We start from the raw sequence: 24,678 nt of genomic DNA, 5'->3' as shown, positions 1-24,678 counted from the left end.
AACAATAATCTTCAAATGTACGTATTTTGGTCTCACTTGTGATAATACAATAACTTACAATTTAACAAGCATCATTTATACTAAATGTTGATAAAGCTTTTGTGTTTGTAGTTAAGCACAAAGCTACACAATGGGGCTATCTGTGGTCTGCCCACCACGAGTATCGAAAAATGGTTTCTAGCTGTGGAAGTCCGCAGACATGCCGCTGTGCCACTGGGTGTTGTTGATAAAGAAGGAATTATCTAATAAATATTTGCTTTATCATAAACAAAACAAATCACACCAAAGATTTGCCAAAATATTGTATCCACTTTGCAATAAAACAACTTCTTATAAGCTCTTTAGCTGTAGTTTTTCATGAGCATAGTAATCAGTCTGACGGCCATAAAGTTCCATGGTGGGCACAGTACCGATAGCTTTGTTCTTAACTACAAACAAACAAATATTTTATCATAATGAGTATACTTGCCGTGTTTCCTGTGGTTCACCAGACAGCCTCTTGTGTATCTTTGTGCTGAAAAAACAAACATGTCGTATTTTAAATTTCTCTATCAAACGATTTATTTGTAGCATATGTTAACTTTGGCTTTACCTGTTTTTTCCCTTTTTTGTATAAATACTCAGTGGTTTATATATATTTATATATACTGTTATTGACAGTGGTAGATTCATATAAAAATAACAAATTATTTGCGAAACTTCCTGGAAAACAACAACCAAATTTCCAGACTTTGTTTCGATTAACATATTTTTTTCTCAATGTTCAAATAAAACCTCCCATTCAACTCTGATAAATTCCAAACTCCATTAACACTCTCCCAATTATGGGATACCACATGTGCATTTTAAAAATCTAAACGTAATTCCTTATTCTGGGTGATTTCCTGGATGACTATGCCACATTTGTTGTAACCTCATGAAACTAGTCTTCAGGTATCCACAACGCCTCTGACCCCTATATGAAGGCTCAAATTTGAAAATCTTTAAACTTTGAATGTGTGTTATTATTTTGAACTGTTCCCCTTGTAATAAAACCAATTGTCAAGTAAATAAATTTGGCCTAAGCCCGACAATCCCAATAAAATCACCGACTTCACATTTCTAGAGGCCTTTCACAATTCTACTGAAACGTTTTTCGTCTTTATTCTATGGGGCCAATGGTTCAAAAATTAAGTAAACGAAGTGAAACTGAACTACTGTATAACTATTTATACAGTAGTTTAATGTTCCTTTAATATGGAACATTGAAATATCTCGAAATTTGATAAACACTTTTGTTTCCTTTGTTCGTGTGAAAGGAGACCAAACCATGACCGAAGAATAAATTGTGAGGGAACTCAAAAATACTCTCCACAATCACCGTTATCAAAGATAGCACTTTAGTGTAACCAGTTCTATTGAAATGTTAAATTACAATAAGTAACATGAACAGGCGAAGAACACTAAAACTTTACGTCGTGTTTGTTACCTTCAGGTGCATTTAAAAGATTCAACGACTTAAGAAAAATAAATCCTGAGCTAACCACCATCTTGGCCATTGGCGGTTGGAATGAAGGATCAGTAAAATATTCCAATATGGCAAGAGATCCAGCCAAAAGAAAAATATTTATCGATAGCTGTGTGGAATTTCTTCTTAATCACAACTTCGATGGATTAGACATGGATTGGGAATATCCTGCTAATCGGGGTGGAAGGCCAGAGGACAAACAGGATTTTGTCACACTGTTGAAGGTAGTGTCTGTGTTTGATATGTCTCTAATTTCTTCTCGAAGTATTATTTTGTGACCTATAAAAGGCATTTACATGATGGAGCTGAATGTTACAAATGGTTAGCATGCCGTACAGTGAGCCAACATGCTATTAATCACGTTCAATTAGCGCAAAACAAAATCGCTCTCCGCACTTTGTGGCTATGGGTCCTTTATGAGTGACAGTCAAATACAAGTTCTTTTTCCAATCTATCAGTTCAAAATTGTGTGAAAATGACACAGACAGCCTCTTTGAATAGGTCTGTGCGAACGTTCGAAAACACAAACAATTTACGTGATACTGAGAAACCCGTATATTTAGTCTTATGTAAGCTTTGAATCAGCGTCAAAAACAAGATACTAATAAGCTCTAGTACATGATTATGTTCTTAAAATAAAACATGTCTCTATTTTCAAAATTTACAGTGAAATAATAAAATATTACACTAAAAAACTACATTAGTAGACAAGCAGAATATTAAAGTAATTGAATAATTTACCAGTAAGAAATGGCTGCCACTATACAGCAAATAGTACACTGTGGTTCATGTTTGCACTGGTACAAATTTTATGACGTAATTTTCGTGTTCAGTATTTTGTGGTAATTGTTGCTTTCTTTCCTAATGTTCTGAAAATATAACTTTGATAAATGCAGAAAACTGTGAAATGGAATTATCAATAGCTACATCATTTTACCGGCAGTAGAATGTTGTACAACCTTTACTTCCTTTTATGTACCTTACGTGAATAAGAAACCAGCATGGCCAGGTGGTTAAAGCACTCGACTCGTAATCCGATGGTCACGGGTTCGAATTCCCATCGCACTATACATGCTCGCTCTTTCAGCAGTGGGGGCGTTATAATGTTACAGTCAATCCCACTATTCGTTAGTAATAGAGAACCCTAAGAGTTGGCGGCGGGTGGTGATGACTAACTGCTCTTCCTCTAGTCTTACACTAATAAATTAGGGACGACTAACGCAGATAGCCCTCATGTAGCTTTGCGCGAAATTCAAAACAAACAAACGTAAAAGAGAGACGTGCTTTTTATTATTGAAATTGAAGTTTATATTGAAAAATGATAAACATCTATTTTTTTATTTAATATCGTCATTTTTTCGCCCAAACGTGATATAGAATCTTAATCTGTTGTTTGATTCACTACTCCTGCTGCAATGGTCCGGCATGGCCAGGTGGTTAGGGCACTCGACTCGTAATCAGAGGGTCGCAGGTTCAAATTCCGTCCCACCAAACACGCTCACCCATTCAGCCGTGGGGGCGTTATAATGTTACAGTCAATCCTACTATTCGTTGCTAAAGGAGTAGTCCAATAGTTGGCGGTGGGTAATGATGACTAGCTACCTTTCCTTTAGTCGTACACTGCTAAATTAGGGAGGCTAGTGCGCGAAATTCAAAAACAACTCCTGCTACAACATACTAGTTGGAAGAGGTCGTCGGAACCTGACCCTCCTGGATATATAAACACTAATAACCAAATAACTATGAGAGAGAGAGAGAACATATTAATTTCGCCGAGTTGAAAATGTACATCTAAATAAAACAAATTGCTTTTGTATTCGTAGTTGCGTTGGCAGAGACGGTTAATATTACCGCCAGGTAAAGATAGCCTGATATTGACAATTAGAGCGATATTAAGAAACACAGTTAACAATATGTATAGATATAGTTTCCATAGGCATAAAGATTCGTTTCATATTTGCGTGTGTTTTATTTTTAAAATATTGTATTTGATCACAGACATTCAGTCTTCTTCGCTAAAATTATTCGATATGTAGCAAGCATGTGTTTTGTTAAATTGGTAAATTATGTAACAATAACTTATTCAATATTATATTTGACACACATTAAATATATATATATTATAATTGTCACTCATTAAATATATATATATATTATAATTGTCACACATTAAATATATATGTATTATAATTGTCACACATTAAATATATATGTATTATAATTGTCACACATTAAATATATATATATTATAATTGTCACACATTAAATATATATGTATTATAATTGTCACACATTAAATATATATATATTATAATTGTCACACATTAAATATATATATATATATATCGAATTTAAACCTCTTACTCTATCAGTTGACTTTATTGTAGTTTAATGTATCTGAAATACAAACGAAAGGAATGAGCTAAATCAAGAATGAAACAATAAGAGTTAACTTTTAGGTTGTCATGGTAATCTACCATGACGTCTCTCCACCTTTTCTCACACGTATCTTTATTTAGTTACTGTAAGTCTACTACCAACGAGGAAAGGTCCACATTTTGAAAGCACCATGACTAACCAAGGAATAATCTGAAAAATAATTAATTAATTAAAGTTCATCTAATTTTAATGTAATATTCTCTTAGTTTAATTTCATCTTTATTTTTTTGTGTGGATGGGGAACAATGCAGTTTCTATTTATATTTACCGAGAAATTTTCTGAATATAAGTTTCTCTCATAGGAGATGAAGCAAGCTTTCTCTCCACATGGTCTTCTACTGACTGCCGCCGTCTCTGCTGGAGTTAAAACTATTGAAACAGCCTACGACATCCCTAAAGTTTCACAGTAAGTTAATATAATTCTCTTTACGATAAGCATTAACACTTATTTGCTTCCACCTTTTGTACAAACTTCGAAAAGCACAAATATTTTACCCAAGATTAATGTTTCTCACAACCAACTATGTTCATTAAGATTTGATGATCTGCTAAATATGAAAGTGGTTTAAATAATAAAAAAATTGCATAATTGTATATAAAACGTGTCGTTTGTGGTACAGTAAGTTTTATTGTGCCTAATAAAAGGTATCGAGTATCTTAATGTCTCTTAATGCCTGCGAAACGAGTAACTTTAAAAGTACTTTTGTTACATTTTAGGGTCATGTGTGTCTAAAATTGAATATCTTCTGGGTTGTTGTTTTTTTTTCGTTTACACTGCGCAATATAACAACATGTTCTTATTTTGTCTGCTTTAGTTGGAAAAGTTTCGAGCATTTACACGAAAAATTAAAAATAGCCAAGAAACCATATTTATTGTAGGAAACATATATCTTCATTTCCTTATTTTTCAAATTAAAAGTATGAGATGAAACTGCAAAGAAAGATGACTATAGTAAACCATCAGGTCGCTTGCATTAATTTATTATGAACCTTTCCGACAGGCCTTGTTCCTTAGGCTAAAACATAAACTCTGTTTAAAGCAGTACACGAAAGTAAACCACTTCTGTATGTATTAATTGTTACAGTGATAAACTGGCAACAGGAGATGGAAGGATTTATAACCATCGCAAAAGACGATCACCTTCTCAATCGTGGGGGAGTTACAATGTGATGGTCAGTCCCTTTATTCGTTGGTAAAGAGTAGCTCAAGATTGAGTGAGTAGTGTTTACTAGCTGGCTATCACTTAAAAAATTGGGGCAACTAGTACAGATAGATGTGGAAAAGCTTTGCGAGAAATTAAACAAGCAAACAGTTCCCAAGGGTGAACAATTATTATTCCAAAAACAGATTTTAACAAGTGTTGGCAACGAAACCATTTAGTATCTGCTTATACCACTTGGTGTAAAACTTCAAAAATGTTAACTTCGTGAATGCATTAAATCTCGGCATTTCTAGTAATTATTGAACTATAATTTATCATGTTCCCTCAGTAACTTAAAACTGATCTGTCTGGAAAAAAAAAAAAGTGAAACGCTTGTCAGTATATAACTACTCAAAATCTCGAGGATATTTCGAACATAAATAAACATGTGCAAACATATTAGAACAAGAGAATATTTTGTCATTCTTTCCGTTATATATATATATATATGGGACTAATTCTTCCATGCCATTACAAAATGTAAGTTAAAACGCTATGGTAATGCTTTACTGATCCCTGTTGACAACTGAATAAGCCAGGGTAAGAATACTTATATATACATTCTTTAGAATTCCCATATACTTGTATCAAGGGCATGTCGTAAGAGTTCTGCTTAAATAAACATACTGATCAAATTTAGGGTCTGAAATAACTCATGACATCCCATACAGTGTCTTAACAATACTGATAAAAAGCTATCAAGGAACAAGCATATGGTATCGATATATGATAAAATAAATCACTTTAATAGCACTACACAAATAAACAGGATAAAAACAGTGTCTAACACTACTTTGTTCTCATGCCTCGGCCCAAACTGCGTAGAGAATTGTCAGTGGAGCAAAGTATTCGCATAAAAACTTACTTGATGTTGGTCGGACATGAAATACTTCCCAAACACTGTCAAGTACAGACTAGATCATGAGACTGAGACAGGTAACTTTGAAAAGAGGAAAAAAACAGACAAAAATACCAAACTGAATGATACTGATGTTAAGTATGCAACCTTCGAAACAGAAGGAAGACTGCCACTGATCTCAAGCATGAGATTAACGATCATGTACCACATGATAGAAAAGTGTCCAGATCTACAGTATCAAGAAGACTTAACAAGAACGAAATATTTGGTCGTGTAGCAGTTTAAAAATCCTTGTTTTGGTCTTCAAATATTGTCAAGAGTCTGACATTTGCTAAAACCTACGAAACTGGACTGTTGATGTTTGGATAAGTGTGTTATGGATGCATGAGTCCAAGTTTGAAATATTTGGTTCAAAACGCAGGTTGTACATTCCACGGAAGAAACAATGAAGATACTTATATCAATGCAGAGCAGCTACAATGAAGTACTGGGGAGGCAGTGTGAGGATCTCGGGGTGTTTTCATGCTGCAGCGACAGAAGACGTTTACACTGTATGTCTAATGGTTTACGTATTATTGGTAAAGAAGATAATGACCCCAAAAACACATCCTATCTATGCAGAAATTACTTACCTAAGAAAGAAGCTGGTAGAGTCATTCAAATGATTCAATGACCTCATAAAGCTCCAATTTTTATCCCAGTTGAGCGGATCTGGGATTTGAAAGATCAAAATTTGACAAATTAAAGTTACTTCCAAAACACTTTATGGGAGTGTATTGAAGACATTTGGAGTAAAATCTCAAAAAATACTTTGTTTAAATACGTTGCAAAAATGCCTGAAAGACTGTCTGCAGTTATTGAGACAAAAGGGGACACACAAAATATTAACTGTTTGCTGAACTCAATCACTTCCATTGACTTTGTTTTGTACTAAACATTAAGATTAATAAAACTCTGATGTTCTTGTGTAATTTATTTACCTTCCACTGTCCTCTGAAAGTAGCCTGAAGCATATTTTTTATTCCGTCCTTACATTGTTGCACAGTACAGTATAATAAATAAATTTGTAACAATTCATAAACTGACGATTGAACTGTTTTTTCCCCTATTTAGTCTTCTTGATTTATACTAGCTATTGATTTCTATGTCAATCCTAGATATCTGGACATCGTTAACATCATGACATATGATTTCCATGGAGGTTGGGACAATAAAACAGGCCACAATTCTCCTTTATATCCAAGGCCAAATGAATCCCCAGAAGACCAGACATTCAACGTGGTAGAGTATCAAACTTACACATTATTGTAGTCACAATGTAATAGAACTTTGTCTATCGAAGCCACGATATAACTGAACTTTATTATTGCAGCTACGTTATGGCAAAACTCCATCATTGTAACCACGTGTTAAGACTTTATCGTTGTAGACACGAATAAAGGAAACATTATTACATTAAAAAATAATAATAATTTTACATTTTAAACCGGATGGTCTTGCCAGTGTTTTTTCGTCTATTTTATATCAGTGTTGTAAATTTAATTTTGATAATATTATCGTCCAGAAACATTTTTTTATAATTTGATAATTGCGCTTAAATGTTTATTATAAAACTATAACAGCACTTCCATTAATGACATATTTTATTTTGACTTAAACCCACATATCACTTGAAATGAAACCTAAAGTAATGAGGTTGTTGAATTGATGGTGTAAAAAATAGGATGGTTTGTGACGTATATTTACAAAACAAATTTCTGTTTTTAATTGATAAAATTTAAATGATATACGCCATCTTCAAATCTCCATACTAGTTAGTACTAAAGTCTATCCTAGGAGTAAATTCGTAATATATCGATAAAGCCACATTTCCAGCATTACTAGTTAAGCAATTACCAACCTTTTAAGCCCCTGCTATCACCTTTTTATGTTTACTTTCAATCAAGATACAAACAATTTAACCTGCGCTTCGGTAGGGAAGGTCGAAACATCACGATTGTCAGCAGTAGGATAAGTAGACAGGAACACTTTGAATGCAGCTACAAGCATAATATTGTACTACTTTTGCTGCACATTATCTATTAAAATAGTTCTAAATGGTTTCTGAATATTTCCGCGTGCCATTTGGAGATTTCCATGTTTCTTGTGCTTCGCCGTTAAGCTCGTGATGCGCTGACTGATTTCAGTGACCTTATCACTTCAAATAACTTTACGCAGCTCATTGCTAAAATATTGCAGGAAATTCCTTGTTTTCAGCCAAAACAAATTCAAAAGATTTCAGTTCAAACTGAGAAAAAGCGGATTGGGTAGGGTTTTTTTCCTGCAAAAAAAAAATGTCCCCTATTGGCTCGTGAGGAGTCTGTTAAAATTATCATTTTAGTTTTGCTTTGTTTTTCTCTAGAACGTAATATTTTACAAATTTTCCTTAGAAACTTTCTAAAACAGTATATGTTTTATATCTGACATAAATAATTTCATAAAATATTATTTTTTCATTAACAACGATAATTATAAAACGTTAGGATTTCGCTATAAATTTTTGGATTAAAAATGGAGCTGATCCAAAAAAGATAACGATGGGACTTCCTTTGTATGGACGTTGTTTTACTTTGAGTGACACCAGTAGAAATGGGTTAGATGCTCCAGTAAATGGACCGGGCCAACAGGGACCTTTCACGAGAGAACCGGGAATGATGGGATACAATGAAGTGAGTATATATGTATCAGCTATAGTATAAAACAAATCATTCAATTTTTGTTCTAAGAGGCAAAAATAAAAATAAAAATTTACCTCCAGACTATGAACTTGCCTTTATAACTGCTTACAACCGGGATGAGCTATCTTTGGTTTTATATTTTTATCTGTTACAACTGTGAGTGTATGGAACTGATAAAAGAAAAAAAAATAACGTTAAATACACATAGGACTCTATCAGTAATTTTCATATTTGTTTTAATTTTAAGTAAGAACTTATTAGAAAATCTATGATTAACGAAGTCAGGGACCCACCACCAAATTTGGATGTAAATAGTTTACAAAAATCTATTTAGAAGGGAGATTGGTCTACATGGACCTCCTATTTAAAAGGGTGTGTGTTTGTGTGTGTCTTCTTATAGCAAAGCCTCATCGGGCTATCTGCTGAGTCTACCGAGGGGAACCGAACCCCTGATTTTAGCATTGTAAATCCGTAGATTTACTAGCTGGGAGCATTTAAAAGGGAAAAGAGGTTCATGTGAGCCTCCTTTAGTAAGTGTTTTAGTTATTTTTATTAGTAACTCGTTACATCCTTCTAAAACCTCTAATTATAGTACTAATACATTTATTTTTAGCTTTGTTCCAATCTGAAAGCTGGACATGGCGAATGGACCATCGTTCGAGATCCTCATCATAAAGTTCCATACATGTATAAAGACAGACAATGGTGTGGTTACGATGATGCTGAAAGCTTTCGGTTAAAGGTATTAAAAATAAATTTAGTGTATAAATGGGACCTTGTATAGCCTTGTGGTCTGCGGATTGTGGAATTAAAACCTGACGTCGACATGCTAATTAACTTTATTACGATGTGATAATTGTGCCTTTTTTGTAATTAATCCTAACTTGAAAATATAGATGTAAATAAAGTTTCTCACCAAAGGAAAAAAGTAACATCCCATGATAGTTAAAATCACTCTGTAACATCCCATAATAATTAAAACTACTCGATAACAACCCATAATAATAAAAAATGTATAATATCCCATAAGATTGTTTGTTTGAAATTAAGCACAAAGCTACACAAAGGGCTATCTGTGCTCTGCCCACCACAGGTATCGAAACCCGGATTTTAGCAGCGAGTCCGCAGACATTCCGCTGTGCCACTAGGGAAGCATCCCATAATAATTAAGTAAAAACTATTAAAGCATACATCAATGACAAAATTATTTTATTACTACCTACAACGTTTTCGTAATTATGTTTATTTTCTGTGTCGTTTTAATTCTAAAATTCAATTTCTCTCACTTTAATGCCTGTTTATTGTTTTAAGAAACTGTTTATATAAACGCTTCAATGACGTTCCTTCTAACAAATTTTTGTAAGGTGCTCCACGCAATGCATATGCAATTTAGAATATCTGTATCCTCTAGCCCTTCAACAATTTTTACTGAGACTATTTTTCCACGTAACACTGTTTACACTGCTTGATGAAAGACTTCTTCTGCCCAAGACGTTGCAAGTAATAATAATAATAAAGTTTTGTTATATATTTGTTTTAACTTTTTTTATTCGTTATTTTTACTCGTCTTGCAGTCTTAACTACTGTGTGCTTTTCTAATAGTTTCGTACTTTTATTGCTGAGCAACGTAATATAAAATCCATTTTTGAAACACCGAATTTTAAAAAAAACAGACATTGGCTTTTATATATTTTATGCAATATGCTCTATTAAATTGTTTCGAATTGTTGACACAATCTTATGTAAGCGTTTAATATTTACTTTTAATTGTCATATCTAATCATAACACTTTCAAACTGTTAACATTGTTTCTTAAGAGGTATTTTTATACTTGCTCTTGTGGTTAAGACACTCATCTCGCGACCTGCGGGAACTGAGTTCGATTCTCATCACAAAGCATGCTTACTCTTTCAGCCATGAGTTTGTTATAATATACAGTCAATCCCAGTAATCGTTGGTAAAGAGTAGACACCATCATTCTACCCTATAAAGGTCTTTCACAACAGCTTACTCACCCCAGTTAGAAAAAAGGGCAAATAGCACTAAATTCAAATGTAAAAATATTTGTTATGACTTAAGTACACATCAGACTACAACTAGAATGAATACAACATAAAATAACAAAACCCCAGGATTGAGAAGCACTGTAGTCTACACCACCACTCAAAAATGAGGTAAAGCTAGCGCAGGTAGCTCTGTAGTAACCTTACGCTAAATTTCAACAGAGAATCGTATTCAAATGATAAACTTCTAATTTAAGTTTTGTTCCTACATCTCTCTGTGAGCTCTGAAACGGGTTTATCAAGTTCGGACATAGTGTCACATCATAAGATTTTACAGGCCATTTAAATGTAAATTGTAATGAGCTAACAGTTTTAAATCACAAAATATTTAGAGATTCACCTATTAAATTTACTAGAACTTAAGCATTGAAATATACATATACTTTATCTGTTATATATTACAGACAGAATACATTAAAAAGATGGGCTTAGGAGGAGGAATGGTTTGGTCATTGGAAACTGATGATTTTAAAGGAAAATGTCACGGACAACGATATCCACTTTTGACCATTCTGCAAGAGGGTCTGAACGGACACATTGAGCGAGTAACCACTACAAGTCGCCCAGAAGCCAGTTCTACGGCCAGCTCTAGTGGACCAAGCCCCGGAGGGTCAACTCAGTCACCACAACCGGAATCCACGATTGATGACGGTAACACCCTAGTGTGTGAAAAGGAAGGAATGTTTCGCTATCCTAAAGACTGTAGAAGGTTTTATCAGTGTGTAAGAAGCGGGTCCTCCTTCAAAATATACAAATTCGAGTGTCCTTTCAAAACCGTCTTTGACACGAAGATCAATGCTTGTTCCCATCCACACCTTGTTACTGATTGTTAGAAAGGATAATCATTTCAAGTAGATACAAACTTATTAGCTCTTACTGTAATTAAAGTCGAGATCAATAAAATCAAATCTAGAGCTCTGTATATTTTTTTTTTATGAGACAAATGGAATATAGCGAAAATGAAGAAATGTGAAATTGTATTATTTTGATTAGTAGTTGGATTTGGAGACGTTGAAATAAAAGCTGACATTTAAAATTGTACATATTTCGACTGGGATCGGACTTGTTACATATATTAAACAACATAACACCTTGTTTGTTGTTAAGTACAAAGTTTCATAGCGGGCTATCTGTGTTGTACCCACCACTGAGAGGCGCAACGTAATACCACTTTCTATAATCATACAGCTCGTTTTCCATCTGTTAACATATAAGAACCTCAAAAGAACAAACTAAAAGAAGGATAAATTAAATATAAACAACCTAAGAGTGGGTTAATTAACAATAGCTTGTTATTTAGTACGGTATAATATATAAAGACTGTGTATTCTGCACAAAAGGATGAGAAAAACAAAAACTAAAAATTAAATTCTGAGTTAATTATGCATAAAACTTGCTTTCTCAGAATGTTTGTACTGAATATCTGAAGCATGCGAAACTAACTGTAAAGCGCGGCCTCAGTTCTTTTTAAATAATTTGAGTCTAAAATAAAAATAATGTACATTTAATGACCACATTATGAGATACACTTGCTCTTTAACGAAAATAACCAAACATCGAATCATGTGGCTGCAACTCAATATATAAAGCAAGAGAAGCAGTTATTGTTCGACTAAACATTAGAATGGGGAAGATGCGTCATCTAAGCGGTTTTTACCGTGGAATGATTGTTGGTGCCAGACATGGTTGTTACAGCATCTCAAAAAAAGAAAACTGCTGACCTCATGAGTTTTTCACGCACTACAGTCTCTGGAGTTTACATAGAACAGTGAAAAAAACGAAAACATCCAGAGAGCGGCAGTTCTATGAGCGAAACACCTTATCAATAAGAGAGGTCAAAGGAGAATGGCCAAGCTCGTTCAAGTTAACAAGATTTTGTTTTGTTTGTTTGGAAATTTCGCACAAAGCTACTCGAGGGCTATCTGTGCTAGCCGTCCCTAATTTAGCAGTGTAAGACTAGAGGGAAAGCAGCTAGTCATCACCACCCACCGCCAACTCTTGGGCTACTCTTTACCAACGAATAGTGGGATTGACCGTCACATTATACACCCCCACGGCTGGGAGGGTGAGCATGTTTAGCGCGACGCGGGCGCGAACCCGCGACCCTCGGATTACGAGTCGCACGCCTTACGCGCTAGGCCATGCCGGGCCAAGTTAACAAGAAGGCCACGAAACTTAAATAACAATTCTTTACAACAGCGGTATGATATAAAGGCGTCTCTGAAAAGTCTCGATTTCAGCTGTGACATGCAAATGTCAGGGTTAAAATTTGGCTTAAACAGCAGGAATCCATGGATCCTTCCTGCCTTATGTCAATGATACAGAGTGTTGATGGTAGTGTATTGGTGTGGGGAATGTTTTCTTGACACACATTAGACCCCTTAATACCATTTAAGCATCATTTGGATGCCACAGCGTACATGAGCATTGTTGCTCACCGTGTGCGTCCTTTTATGACCACAATCTACCCATTTTGTAGTGGTTACTTCCGGCAGGATAGTACGCCATGTCACAAAGCACGCATCATCTCGAGTTTGCTCCACGAACATGACAGTGACTTCAGTGTACTCCAATGACATTCATAGTTCCCAGAACTCAGTCAACTAAAGCACCTTCGGGATGAGGTGGAACGTATGGTTTGCAGCATTAATGTGTGGTCGACAAATCTACAGGAACTGCATGATGCTATTGAGTCACCAAGGACCCAAATTCCTAAGGAATGTTTCCACCTTGTTTAATTCATGCCGCGAAGAATTCAGACTGTTTTGGAGGCAAAAGGAGGTTCTATCCAGTGCTAGATAGGTGTACCTAATAAAGTGATCACTGAGTGTAGACCAACTTATTTTAACGTATAAAGAAAGTTTTATTGAAACTAGACCGACCCGTGGATCCAAGGTTCTTTGCTCGCTAAAGCAAAACAAAAAACATTCTAATCAAATTCCAATATTCAATAGGAATATTCCAAAAGCTAGCGGTGGCTAGGACAGACAACCCTTGTATAGTTTTGCGTGAAAATCAAGAAACAATAACCATTGCAAATATTTTACCTATTACAAAATTAACAAAATAACATAAGAAGTTTCACAAATTTACTGGATATTTAATAAAACGATTTTATATGGCAGTATATTAATAAACTAAGACAAGAAGCTTTAAAAAGTTTTGTAGCTTTACAGCATATTAATGAAACTATTTTATCTTTCAGTAAAATTAGTACACTAGCATAACAAGTTTCAAAGCTTTACATGGATATAAATTATTACATCTGCACCTACAAAAGCGTATTCATCTACTCTTGTTTGTTGTTTTTGAATTTCGCACAAAGCTACTCCATGGCTATCTGTGCTAGCCGTCCCTAATTTAGCAGTGTAAGACTAGAGGGAAGGCAGCTAGTCATCACCACCCACCGCCAACTCTTGGGCTACTCTTTTACCAACGAATAGTGGGATTGATCGTCATATTATAACGCTCCCACGGCTGAAAGGGCGAGCATGTTTGGCGCGACCGGAATGCGAACCCGCGACCCTCATATTACAAATCGCACGCCTTAACACGCTTGGCCATGCCGGGCCTCACCTACTCTAACAAAATTAAAACTTTTCGATCAAACAGTGTTATTAAACGTTTAGTGGCATACTTTTCAACAAGGTATTATGCAGAGAGAATTGCTTAAGAGCTTCCCAGTGGGAAGACAGTAAGTTCTCAGCCTCATAATGCTACAATCCAGGGTTTGATGCTGTGCAGTGGACAGAGTAGCAATATTTTACTGAGTAGTTTTACACAGAGATAACAATATACCACTAAAGTTGTTTGTCTGTAGAACGTCACAGAAAAGCAAAAAACGTATTTTAGGGTTAATTAACTTGAACAGTAGCTCGAGTACTAGTTATTCATAAAGCGATGATACATCCTATTATTTATTCTCACCATACAGTCTTTAAGTACCCAAAAAACATCTTACTTAACTATTCTGATATACACTGCTGGCCAAAATCTTAAGGCCATTGAACATAAAGAAAAAATATGCATTTTGCGTTGTTAGACTCAACCACTTATTTGAGTAGAGCTTCGAAAGATGAAAATTAGATAAGGGAAAATAAAAATAATTTCTTTTTTAGCATTTAATAGGAAAATGTGAACGCTATGAAATTAGTCTAAATACTAGTTAGTCAAAAGTTTAAGACCATACTGAAACGAAGCGTTAATCGGTGAACACGTAACGAAATTTAGTCTTTGTGTTCAAGCATTAGCGTTGTCAACATCACCCACTGACATCTCCTGTGTTGCATTGGGTAAAAACATGGCAAAGGCTAAAAAGTTGACAGAGTTTGAACGTGGCAGAATTGTCGAACTGCAAAAGCAAGATCTTTCTCAACGTACCATCGCTGGTGAGATTGGGCGTAGTGAAACTGCTGTTGCAAATTTCTTAAAAGACCCTGAGGAATACGGAAGGAGAAATTCAAGTGGTCGACCCAAGAAAATTTCGCCGGCGTTGAGTAGGAGGATTCGATGGGTTGTCCGGCAAGACACCAGCCGACCATCAAATCAGATTAAGGCCCTTACGGACGCAGAATGCAGCTCAAGAACAATAAGACGGCATCTACGAGAGAAAAGCGTTAAAAACCGCAAACGTCTTCAAAGACCACTCCTCCTTTCACACCACGAAACAGCTCGATCAAACTTTGCTGAGAAGCACCAAACATGGAACGCAGAAAAGTACAAGAAGGTTTTGTTCTCTGATGAGAAAATATTTAACCTGGACGGTCCAGATGGCTTCCAACATTACTGGCACGATAAGGATATCCCACTGGAGACATTTTCTACATGACACAGTGGTGGATGTTCCATCATGATCTGGAGTGCTTTCTCCTTTCATGGAACAATGGAGCTTCAGGTTATACAGAAGCGTCAAACAGCGGCTGGCTACATTGGCACGTTGGAGAGAGCATCCTTATTGACTAAAGGCCCTTGCTTGTGTAGAAATGACTGGATCTTTCAGTAGGACAACATTGCAATCCACAATGCCTGCAGAACAAAGGACTTTTTCATGGCAAATAACGTGATTCTTTTGAACCATCCAGCGTGTTCGCCCGAACTGAACCCTATTGAAAATGTTTGAGGGTGGATGGCAAGGGAAATCTATAGAAATGGACGTCAATTCCAAACAGTGCATGACCATCGTGAAGCCATCTCACCACTTGGAATAACATTCCAGCCAGTCTTCTGCAAACGCTTATATCGACCATGCCAAAGCGAATTTTTGAAGTTATTCGCAATGACGGCCGTGCAACTCACTACTGAGACCTCTTGTTGGGCATTTCCTATCCTGTTTAGGACTTCTTTATGGTATGGGTCTTAAAATTTTGACCAACTAGTATTTAGGCTAATTTCATAGTGTTCACATTTTCCCTATTAAATGCTAAAAAGTTTTTTATTTTTATTTTCCCTTTTCTCATTTTCATCTTTCGAAGCTCTACTCAAATAAGTGGTTGAGTCTAACAACATAAAATGCATATTTTTTTTTTATATTCGTTGGCCTTAAGATTTTGGCCAGCAGTGTATATGTACATCTCAGGCTAAGTGATATGTTTAACTAATTTATTAAAACTGCTAAAATTATTGTTTTTAGTTTCCCATCTCTCTACTGATACAATTTATTTTAATTCAAGCAAATTATAATTAATTTAAAAGGTCAAACACGATCATTTTTGTCTAATATGAAGAAAATGAAATTCATTCAGGAACAATTACAAAAATTTAAGTGTTAATCACGTTTTCTTATCTTCTCGTTCCCGGTAAGTTCACAAAATTACAACGTTAGAATGAGGGATTTGTTTTCCTGCAGTGGACACAGCAAATAGTCCAATATGACTTTGCTTTAAGAACAAACAAAGGACCAGACCTTATATTTTCAATTGTAATATTACGTTTATAATCACACAGTGAAAAACACAGCCCAAACTGTAGGTTTGGAACAATATCAAAGCCTTCTTTTCAGAACGTAATATTTAGGTGAAAATGTATATTCGTGAATATTCTACACGCCTTTAGTTGAACTCCGTAACAGATATATATATATATATTGTAACTGTTAATGTTCTCTCAGTACTCATAGCTATCTTTTCACGTTTTATTTATTTTTCTTTTCTTTTTCCCTTATTTAACAATTTCTTACCGATTCAATATATATAAATACATAAGAACGTAAACATGAAATTCTAAAATGAATTAGATTCAATCCACAGGAAAGATGAGATAATATACGATATCCATGTATAGATAGAGATATAGATCACTGAATTTAGCACAAATACGGTTACCTGGCTGAGTTACAGACTTATGAGACATAATTTTACTGAATTACATACAATATATATAAATATTGTTCAATTGTTTTGATTGTCGTTCACTGATATACATGCATGTGTTCCTTTACTATCTAACTGATTTTTAAAAGACATAGTAAGTGTATTGGTAACGACAATATGTTCCAAAAGTAACCAAAATAGTTTTTCTTTTTTCGAAGAACTGAAGTCTTCATCTCACTTCATGGGAAAATATATGTGGATCCAATCACAAACCGAAAAATATCACGTTATAATTTGCTCATAATTTATATTTTTAACGTGAATATGATATCGTTTTATGTGTTGTGCTAAAGCTATAAAAACGTGTAATTAAAAATTTTATAGAGAAATCATGATGACCGAGGTTTAACAACAATATATAAAAGTTGAAACTTTTATGAGCATCAGTGATGTCGAGAAACCCACTTGTTGAGAAATTTATATGCAAACACATGACTTACAAAAACAAAAAATGAACCTAGACCATCAACCGGCATGCTGCATTAAACCAGAGATTTACGGACTTATACAACGAAACATAAACCAAATCAATACTAAGAACGACAGAGACAAAAAGATCTGCCACAACAAAAAACTAGAAAAACTAAGATGCAAACAACAGAAAAGACACCAAAACGACAAACCGTTGACCAACCTCATAATTAACAGATCCGACCGTCAATTAAACACAGACGAGATACATCTACTTAACAAAGGACTCAACTTTGCAATAGCACCTAGGCATATTCCAACCATAGAAATCAAAACATGTTTAGAAGACCAAGCCAGAAGACTTGTGATACTTTCTACAGAGAAGAAAAACAAGGAAACAACCAAAAACAACAAACAGAAAGAAGACAACTTAGATAATTTTATTGACATCCAACAGCCAAACTTCCCAGGTAAAATTACAAATTTATATTTTCCAGAAACACCTAAAACAACATCTTAAACGATTTTTCAAAGAATTTTCTCACAAAACCATCAACATAATTTCACAAAACAGAAAACTAAAACAACCTTACAAAAGAGACATTAATTCCATTAAAACCTAAAACAAGACAAAACATAAAAATTCTAAAAGCAGATAAAGGTAACGCTATAGTCATAATGAACACGAATGAATACATCCAAAAAATGAATAACATCCTATCAGACACGAACAAATTTAAACCAATACACACAAATCCAACAAAGACACACGAGACGCACCTGAACAAATTACTACTACAAATGAAAAAAGCCAACACAATTTCACAAACACTTTATTCCTACCTACGTAAAACCGACTCACGCTCACCGCAAATATACGGCATCCCCAAACCTCATAAACCAAATTGTCCATTACGACCAATAATGTCCACATATGAATCGTTTAATTACAATCTTGGTAAATACATAGCATGGGCATTCTCCAAATATGTAACATCAGCCAGCTCATTCATCAAAGACTCTTTTAATTTCAAGTCTAACCTAAATCAACTTAATCAGAAAGCCTTAATAGCTAGTTTCGATGTTATATCCCTCTTTACAGAAGTTCCTACCACTGAAGCCTGCAAGATAGCCTTAGAACTCTATATCCGAGACCCTAACCCAACTATAGAAATTCCCAGTAACCAGTTAGCAACCCTCATAGAATTCACCACGATAAAGACAAACTTCATGTTCAACAACCAAAACTATATACAAACAAATGGCCTAAGCATGGGCAACCCAGTATCACCAGTCCTAGCCAATATTTTTATGACACAAGTTGAAACACAAGCAATTAACACAGCATTACATCCACCACTATACTGGTACAGATATGTAGATGACACGGTTGCGGGATTCAAATCTACAGAACACATACTTAATTTTTTCAGTCACATTAACTCTATACATCCCAACATTAACTTCACATGTGAACAGGAAGAAAGCAATCAAATATCATTTCTTAACCTCAAAATTACAAGAACCGACACACAATTCAAAACAGAAATCCACCGAAAAATAACCCATACTGGACTATACATTCCTTGGGACCCAGCACATGAAACAAAACAAAAATTCAACATACTAAGAAACCAAATAAACACAGCCATAAAACTATGCTCACCAGATAAAATTAACGATGAATTAGACAAAATAAAACAATACTTCATCAACATCAATAAGTTTCCTCCACAAACCGTAGAAAACATTATACGCACACCCCTAGACAGAAAGCAAAATCAACCAACTAAAGTAAATATATCTAACGAATCAAAAAATCACGAAACCATATACTGCTGTATACCATATATTCCTGACATCAGCAAACAAATAACCAACATTTGGCAAAAATTAGTAACAAAATATGACATTCCAGTAAATTCCAAATTTATTCAAAAACCAGGCACAAAACTGAGGTCTATACTATGTAAAAACTACACTGACAAACAACACACCAACATTATTTATAAAATACAAACTGTCTCGACTTCTATATTGGAGAAACAAGTAGAAAAATGGAAACCAGATTCAAAGAACATAAAAAGTCACCTTCACACGTTTTCGAACACTGCAAGTCAAATAAACACAACATAACCATAGAAAACACTCAAATACTAAATAAAGAAACAAACATAAACAAACGCAAAATTAAAGAAGCCTTACTTATACAACAACTTAAACCCAAAATAAACCAATATAAAGGAACGCCTTTATACCTATATTAATATAATAAAATAAATAATATAAAATTATATATTCAAACATCTAATACCTTCACAGACCAGCGAAGAAAAACTCACCGAAGAACAGCCAGTAGTTCCACCACCAAGACCACGTTTCTCAGTTGCACCAATGGGCTTCAAGTGTGGAAACAAGTTCATGATGAAGTTACCACCCGATCTACAAGACTGCAGCTAACAGTTTCCACGTACACCATCAACGTAGTTCATCAGTTTTTTTTGTTTTGTTTTTTTTAATTTTGTGTTTTTTTTTGTGTTTTTTTTTTCTTTCCCAGCTACTTCCGGGCACGGTCTGGGTAGATTATTCGGCGCCCAGGCCGTGAAAGTGGGTTTTCTCGGGGCACTCCCGTTTCCCCCCACAGCAAAATCTCTGGCATCGGACCTGTAGGTCCCAGCCTCATTCTGAAAAGGGCCGTTTTCCCAGTCAAGGGTATCTATTCAATTACAGTAAATTTTAAAAACCAATTCGCCAGCCGCCAGTGTACTCCATCCTCGAGCCAAGGTTTGGCTCACTTCACTTTCGCTGCTTTCGTCCAGTTCTCCCGTCCTTCCTCTCACTCACAAATACACCACTACACTTTTTTTTTTTTTTTTGAAATGTTAAAAATAAAGATCCACGAATATCTTAAAACATTTCTCATGTAAGGGGACGAAGAGGAACTACAAAGTTCCTGAACACCCCAGTTGGGGAGAGAACTCTTCTGATTTCTCTCTCTCTAAACTGAACCCTTGCCACGTTAGTTTAGTTTAGTTCTAATACCGCCCTCTACATTCCGACACTCAGTTACACAACCCCTTTCAAACATGTGGTCAGCTTCCGGTCAGTTACCTCTTTCTTTGTGAACCTGACGATGACCGAAGAAGGTCGAAACGTTGTTCGCTCTTCTATGTGAAATATTTTCTCAACCCAAACGAGCCGTTTTTGCATATATATTTTGTGAGCATGGTTGTGATAACGCTTTCATTTTACTCGATGTTTAAAGATTGTTTGCGTGCAAGCTTTTTGTTATTTTCTATCGTTACATCCATTATTATTTCATCTTTTTGTATGATGGTAATATAATTAACTGTCAGTTCGTTTAAAAATTATTCGATTATTCTCTTATAGCAAACTTGTAATTATTATTTAAAAACCATATATATGTGTCAGAATGTGTTTTTTCTTTAAAGTATGTATAAAGTGATAATTTTTATTTTATTTAATGCGAGTTAAGATTGTTTTGTGATGTTTAAAATGTATTATTATAACGTCTTCTATGGTTGGGACTGTTTAATTTAAAAAATGTTAAGTTCAGATTAAATAACGACAGCAAATTAACTCATTTCTCCAATAACGTTTGATACAGGCTGTGTTCAGTGGTAGGCCTAATTTCACCAACAACATTTCAACAGAAATTCCCAAACTAACATACGATTAAATGACTTACAATTGTTTTTCTCCAATTGATCTATTGGCTAACTTATATACACGATCACTAATGAGCAGATGCACTAACTCTCAACCTCTAATTTACTAAATGATTCTGAATTTAATAAATCTAACTCATTCAGTCTGGCATTTTTATATTGTATTTTTTCTTCTCTACACACTGCAAGAAGCTTTGAGATTTTTACAGGCAGAGGCTTAAAATTTTCATGAAGCTTTTAGAATTATTACTTCACGTAATAAGAAATTCTCTCTCGTGAGCAAAATATTAAAATAATGTAACACTGCCCTTTCTTGGACCCGAAAGCCCTTAAAGAATCCTAATACACAAATAAAACAGCCTTTTATTTTGTTTTATGTAAACTACATCATTGGTTCCTTTCAGTACAAATATGGCCTTTCCAAACATCTGCTTAACTTTTGAATTTATTCTTTTTTGCAGTGGAGTTTGTACAGCCATGTCACGCCACCTTGATGAAAGTCAGTTTTATAAGAATTAACATTAAAACATCTTTTCATTTTATCGCTAACTTATTTAAGTCTTTCCCAGATTAATTAATCTATAACATTATTAGTGTTCCTTGGTCTGGCATCCTTTGGGAAAAGATATTATTCTCCAGAGGCTTTTATTAGCAACTGGCAATATATTATTTCAAGTTACACTTGAAGCACTTATTGTCTGGTTATTGATTCCCACAATTTTACGTAACTTGTTGTCTAAGTAGCACTTTCAGTTCTTCTATATTATCGTCAAGATATTTCAATACTGATTATCCCATATGTTCTAAATAGTGCATTTCGTTGTTTATATGCGATTTTAATAGATTCGTGTTCCATTGCCGACTAAAGAGTTTTCTTAAAGATATATTTTAACATTTCGGTCTGATATAGCATCCCTTAATTAGTTTTGTGCTAACACAGCCATCATTTTATATGAAGCATTCAGTTAAGATGATTATACAATTTTTCCAAATCTTTTTGGTTGATCTCTTCTTTCACCAGTATTCTGTTTTGAATTTTGCTCTAAATACTTCCTTGGTATGTCATTCTGGATAAGGCAGTTAACAATGCTCAGTAGTTGTTTCAGTTCTTACTTGGAAGATTATTTAATATATGATTAAGAACTATCCTTTTAAACTGACAACAAAACGAGTAGTTTGTGTTTTTCATTATTCGCTTTGTTAATGTTGGAAATGATCTGAAACTGATCTTGGTATGTCACCCATGCATCTTTCCATCATATTCCATTGGTTAGGGACGGCTATCACAGATAGCCCTCGAGTAGCTTTGTGCGAAATTCCAAAACACAAACCATTGGTTTATTGGACGCTGCTGTTGAACAGGCTAGCTATTTTCTTGAACTTTACTTGACAGAGACATGGTTGGATAAGTCTAGAAAGGCTCTACAGTCACAGATGGCACAGATATCTGGTTACAGGTCAAATAGGCTCTCCTATTCCATATTTTATATCAAGTGGTGTTTTGCATTGGAATTACTGGGCAAATGCAGAGAAGGTATAACTATTTAACTTTTGCATTTACCAATTTATTAGAGAAATAGTTTACTCTGTAACCAACATGACTTAATATCTTATTATAATCTTTTCATGCTTCTTCAACTCAGTCATTATTAAAGATTTGTGAGCTTCTTCAATGTTTCACTTCATTAATATAATTCTTAACTTCTTAACTATTGTTATAAACTCCCTGTACGTCTTTGATGTTCTTGTAAACTCTCTGTACCTCTCCAATAGCTCTATCTATCTCATCTTAAATCAGATTTAAATGTGTTCTAGATTCTCCTTTTGATATTACACTTCTTTATTTTAACTTCTTTATTAAAATACTGTCTCTTATACCTTGAACTTTTTTAATTTTTAGCTTCTTTCTTCTTCATTTTATTTTAGTGTTCTGTCTCTTTCTGCTTGTTCTTTTCCTACTATTTCATCATCACCAGCAAATTTTCTTTTTGTGCTTGTTTTGTCATCCTGAATTTTCATCAGTTTTATTTTTACTAAAATAATCCCACTTTTTACACCAATACTTTAACGTGCTCTCCGTGATAACGAGAAAACCCACTTGTAGAGAAAATTATATATTTAAAAACGGCTGGTATGGATAGAGAAAGCACCAATAAAGGAGCGAACAACGTTTCGACCTTCCTAGGTCATCTTCAGGTTAACAAAGACAGAATTTACAACTAAACTCTGCTGAGAACATGTCTTAGGGATGAAAATATAAACAGGTAAGGAATTATAGGAGCCATTGCAGCTGGATGTTAGGTTATTAATTAGTATAGGTATAAAGGTGTTCCATTATATTGGTTTAATTTGGGTTTTTAGTTGTTGTATAAGAAGAGCTTCATTGATTTTGTGTTTATTTCCCTACTTAATATCTGGTTTCCATTTTCTGCTTGTTTCTCCTTTATAGAAGCAGTTGTTGCATTGTACTTTATAAATGGCGTTGGTATTGTGTTTGTCAGTATAGTTTTTACATAGTACAAACTTTAGTTTTTTACCTGGTTTTTGAATAAATTTGGTGTTTACTGAAATATTGTATTTTGTTATAAGTTTTATCCATGCGTTGGTTATTTTTCCGCTGATGTCAGGAATATATGGCATGCACCAGTGTATAATTTTTTTGTTTGTTGAATCTTGAGATTTATTATTGTTTCTATCCTTTTCCTAACGACTTGTCGAAGTGCAAATTTATTTCATTAATTGTATATTGAACCGTGGATTAGTCTCGGATTAGTTGTCTACTAAGGAATAGTGCCAAACTCACAATTTGCGATCTGCTGACTTGCATTGCCAAAGTTCTAGATTATTGTGACGCCTTGGAAATGATTAACAAATATTGATGTATAATGGCTGGTCAATCGTCAAATGTCAACATTGCGAGCTAGTTTGACATATGATGTGTAGAGAGGGTGTAGCGTCTTTGACGTACTAGATGCTGACGCCGTGTTGGTTGAGTTTCTTCTAGTAGGTTGCAAGGTAGAATGAAGATCAAGATAAAAATGTTATACATTATTTGTGTAAACATCGGTTACAAAATTAACTGAATGCCTGATTATAGTGTAGTTTTCGACTGTTGGAGTTGAGTGTTCTTTCAGTGGCATGAACCGTATTATAAATGAGTTGAAAAACCGGATAGAAAAAAAGACACGTTTTGAAGTTGCATGAAGATTAGCACCGAGGGGCCTAATGTGCTTTGAGACACCTTGTAGTCAAGGTTTGTCAACTTATATGTAGGAAAAACAAAACGTATTCGTTCTTTTTTTCTAAGAGCAGCTACAATGACTCTTCTGAAAGTATTTTCAGTATTTTGTTTTGCAAACTCTTAAAAACTGCATTTAAATATCATAATCAGGTATTTTAATAAAGTAAAGTTTTTTCGATGTT

At 34.6% G+C, this 24,678-nt stretch overlaps 1 protein-coding gene across 1 annotated transcript in view; it reads left to right on the top strand.

The window, feature by feature from the left end:
- The window catches only part of LOC143236103 (putative chitinase 10), a 40,594-nt gene extending 28,766 nt beyond the window's left edge, over nucleotides 1–11,828 (top strand). The window contains exons 12-17 of the mRNA XM_076474372.1: nucleotides 1,475–1,731; nucleotides 4,249–4,352; nucleotides 7,165–7,288; nucleotides 8,530–8,715; nucleotides 9,338–9,466; nucleotides 11,192–11,828. Coding sequence (XP_076330487.1) covers nucleotides 1,475–1,731; nucleotides 4,249–4,352; nucleotides 7,165–7,288; nucleotides 8,530–8,715; nucleotides 9,338–9,466; nucleotides 11,192–11,620 — 1,229 coding nt within the window. The 3' untranslated portion in view covers nucleotides 11,621–11,828. The remainder of the gene's footprint in view (nucleotides 1–1,474; nucleotides 1,732–4,248; nucleotides 4,353–7,164; nucleotides 7,289–8,529; nucleotides 8,716–9,337; nucleotides 9,467–11,191) is intronic.
- Nucleotides 11,829–24,678: the final 12,850 nt, after the last annotated feature.

The sequence above is a fragment of the Tachypleus tridentatus genome, chromosome 13, assembly GCF_004210375.1.
Source record: "Tachypleus tridentatus isolate NWPU-2018 chromosome 13, ASM421037v1, whole genome shotgun sequence".
NCBI classification, from domain to species: domain Eukaryota; kingdom Metazoa; phylum Arthropoda; class Merostomata; order Xiphosura; family Limulidae; genus Tachypleus; species Tachypleus tridentatus.
Note: the sequence above shows the minus strand (reverse complement) of the source record. Positions and strands in the feature narration are given on the sequence as shown.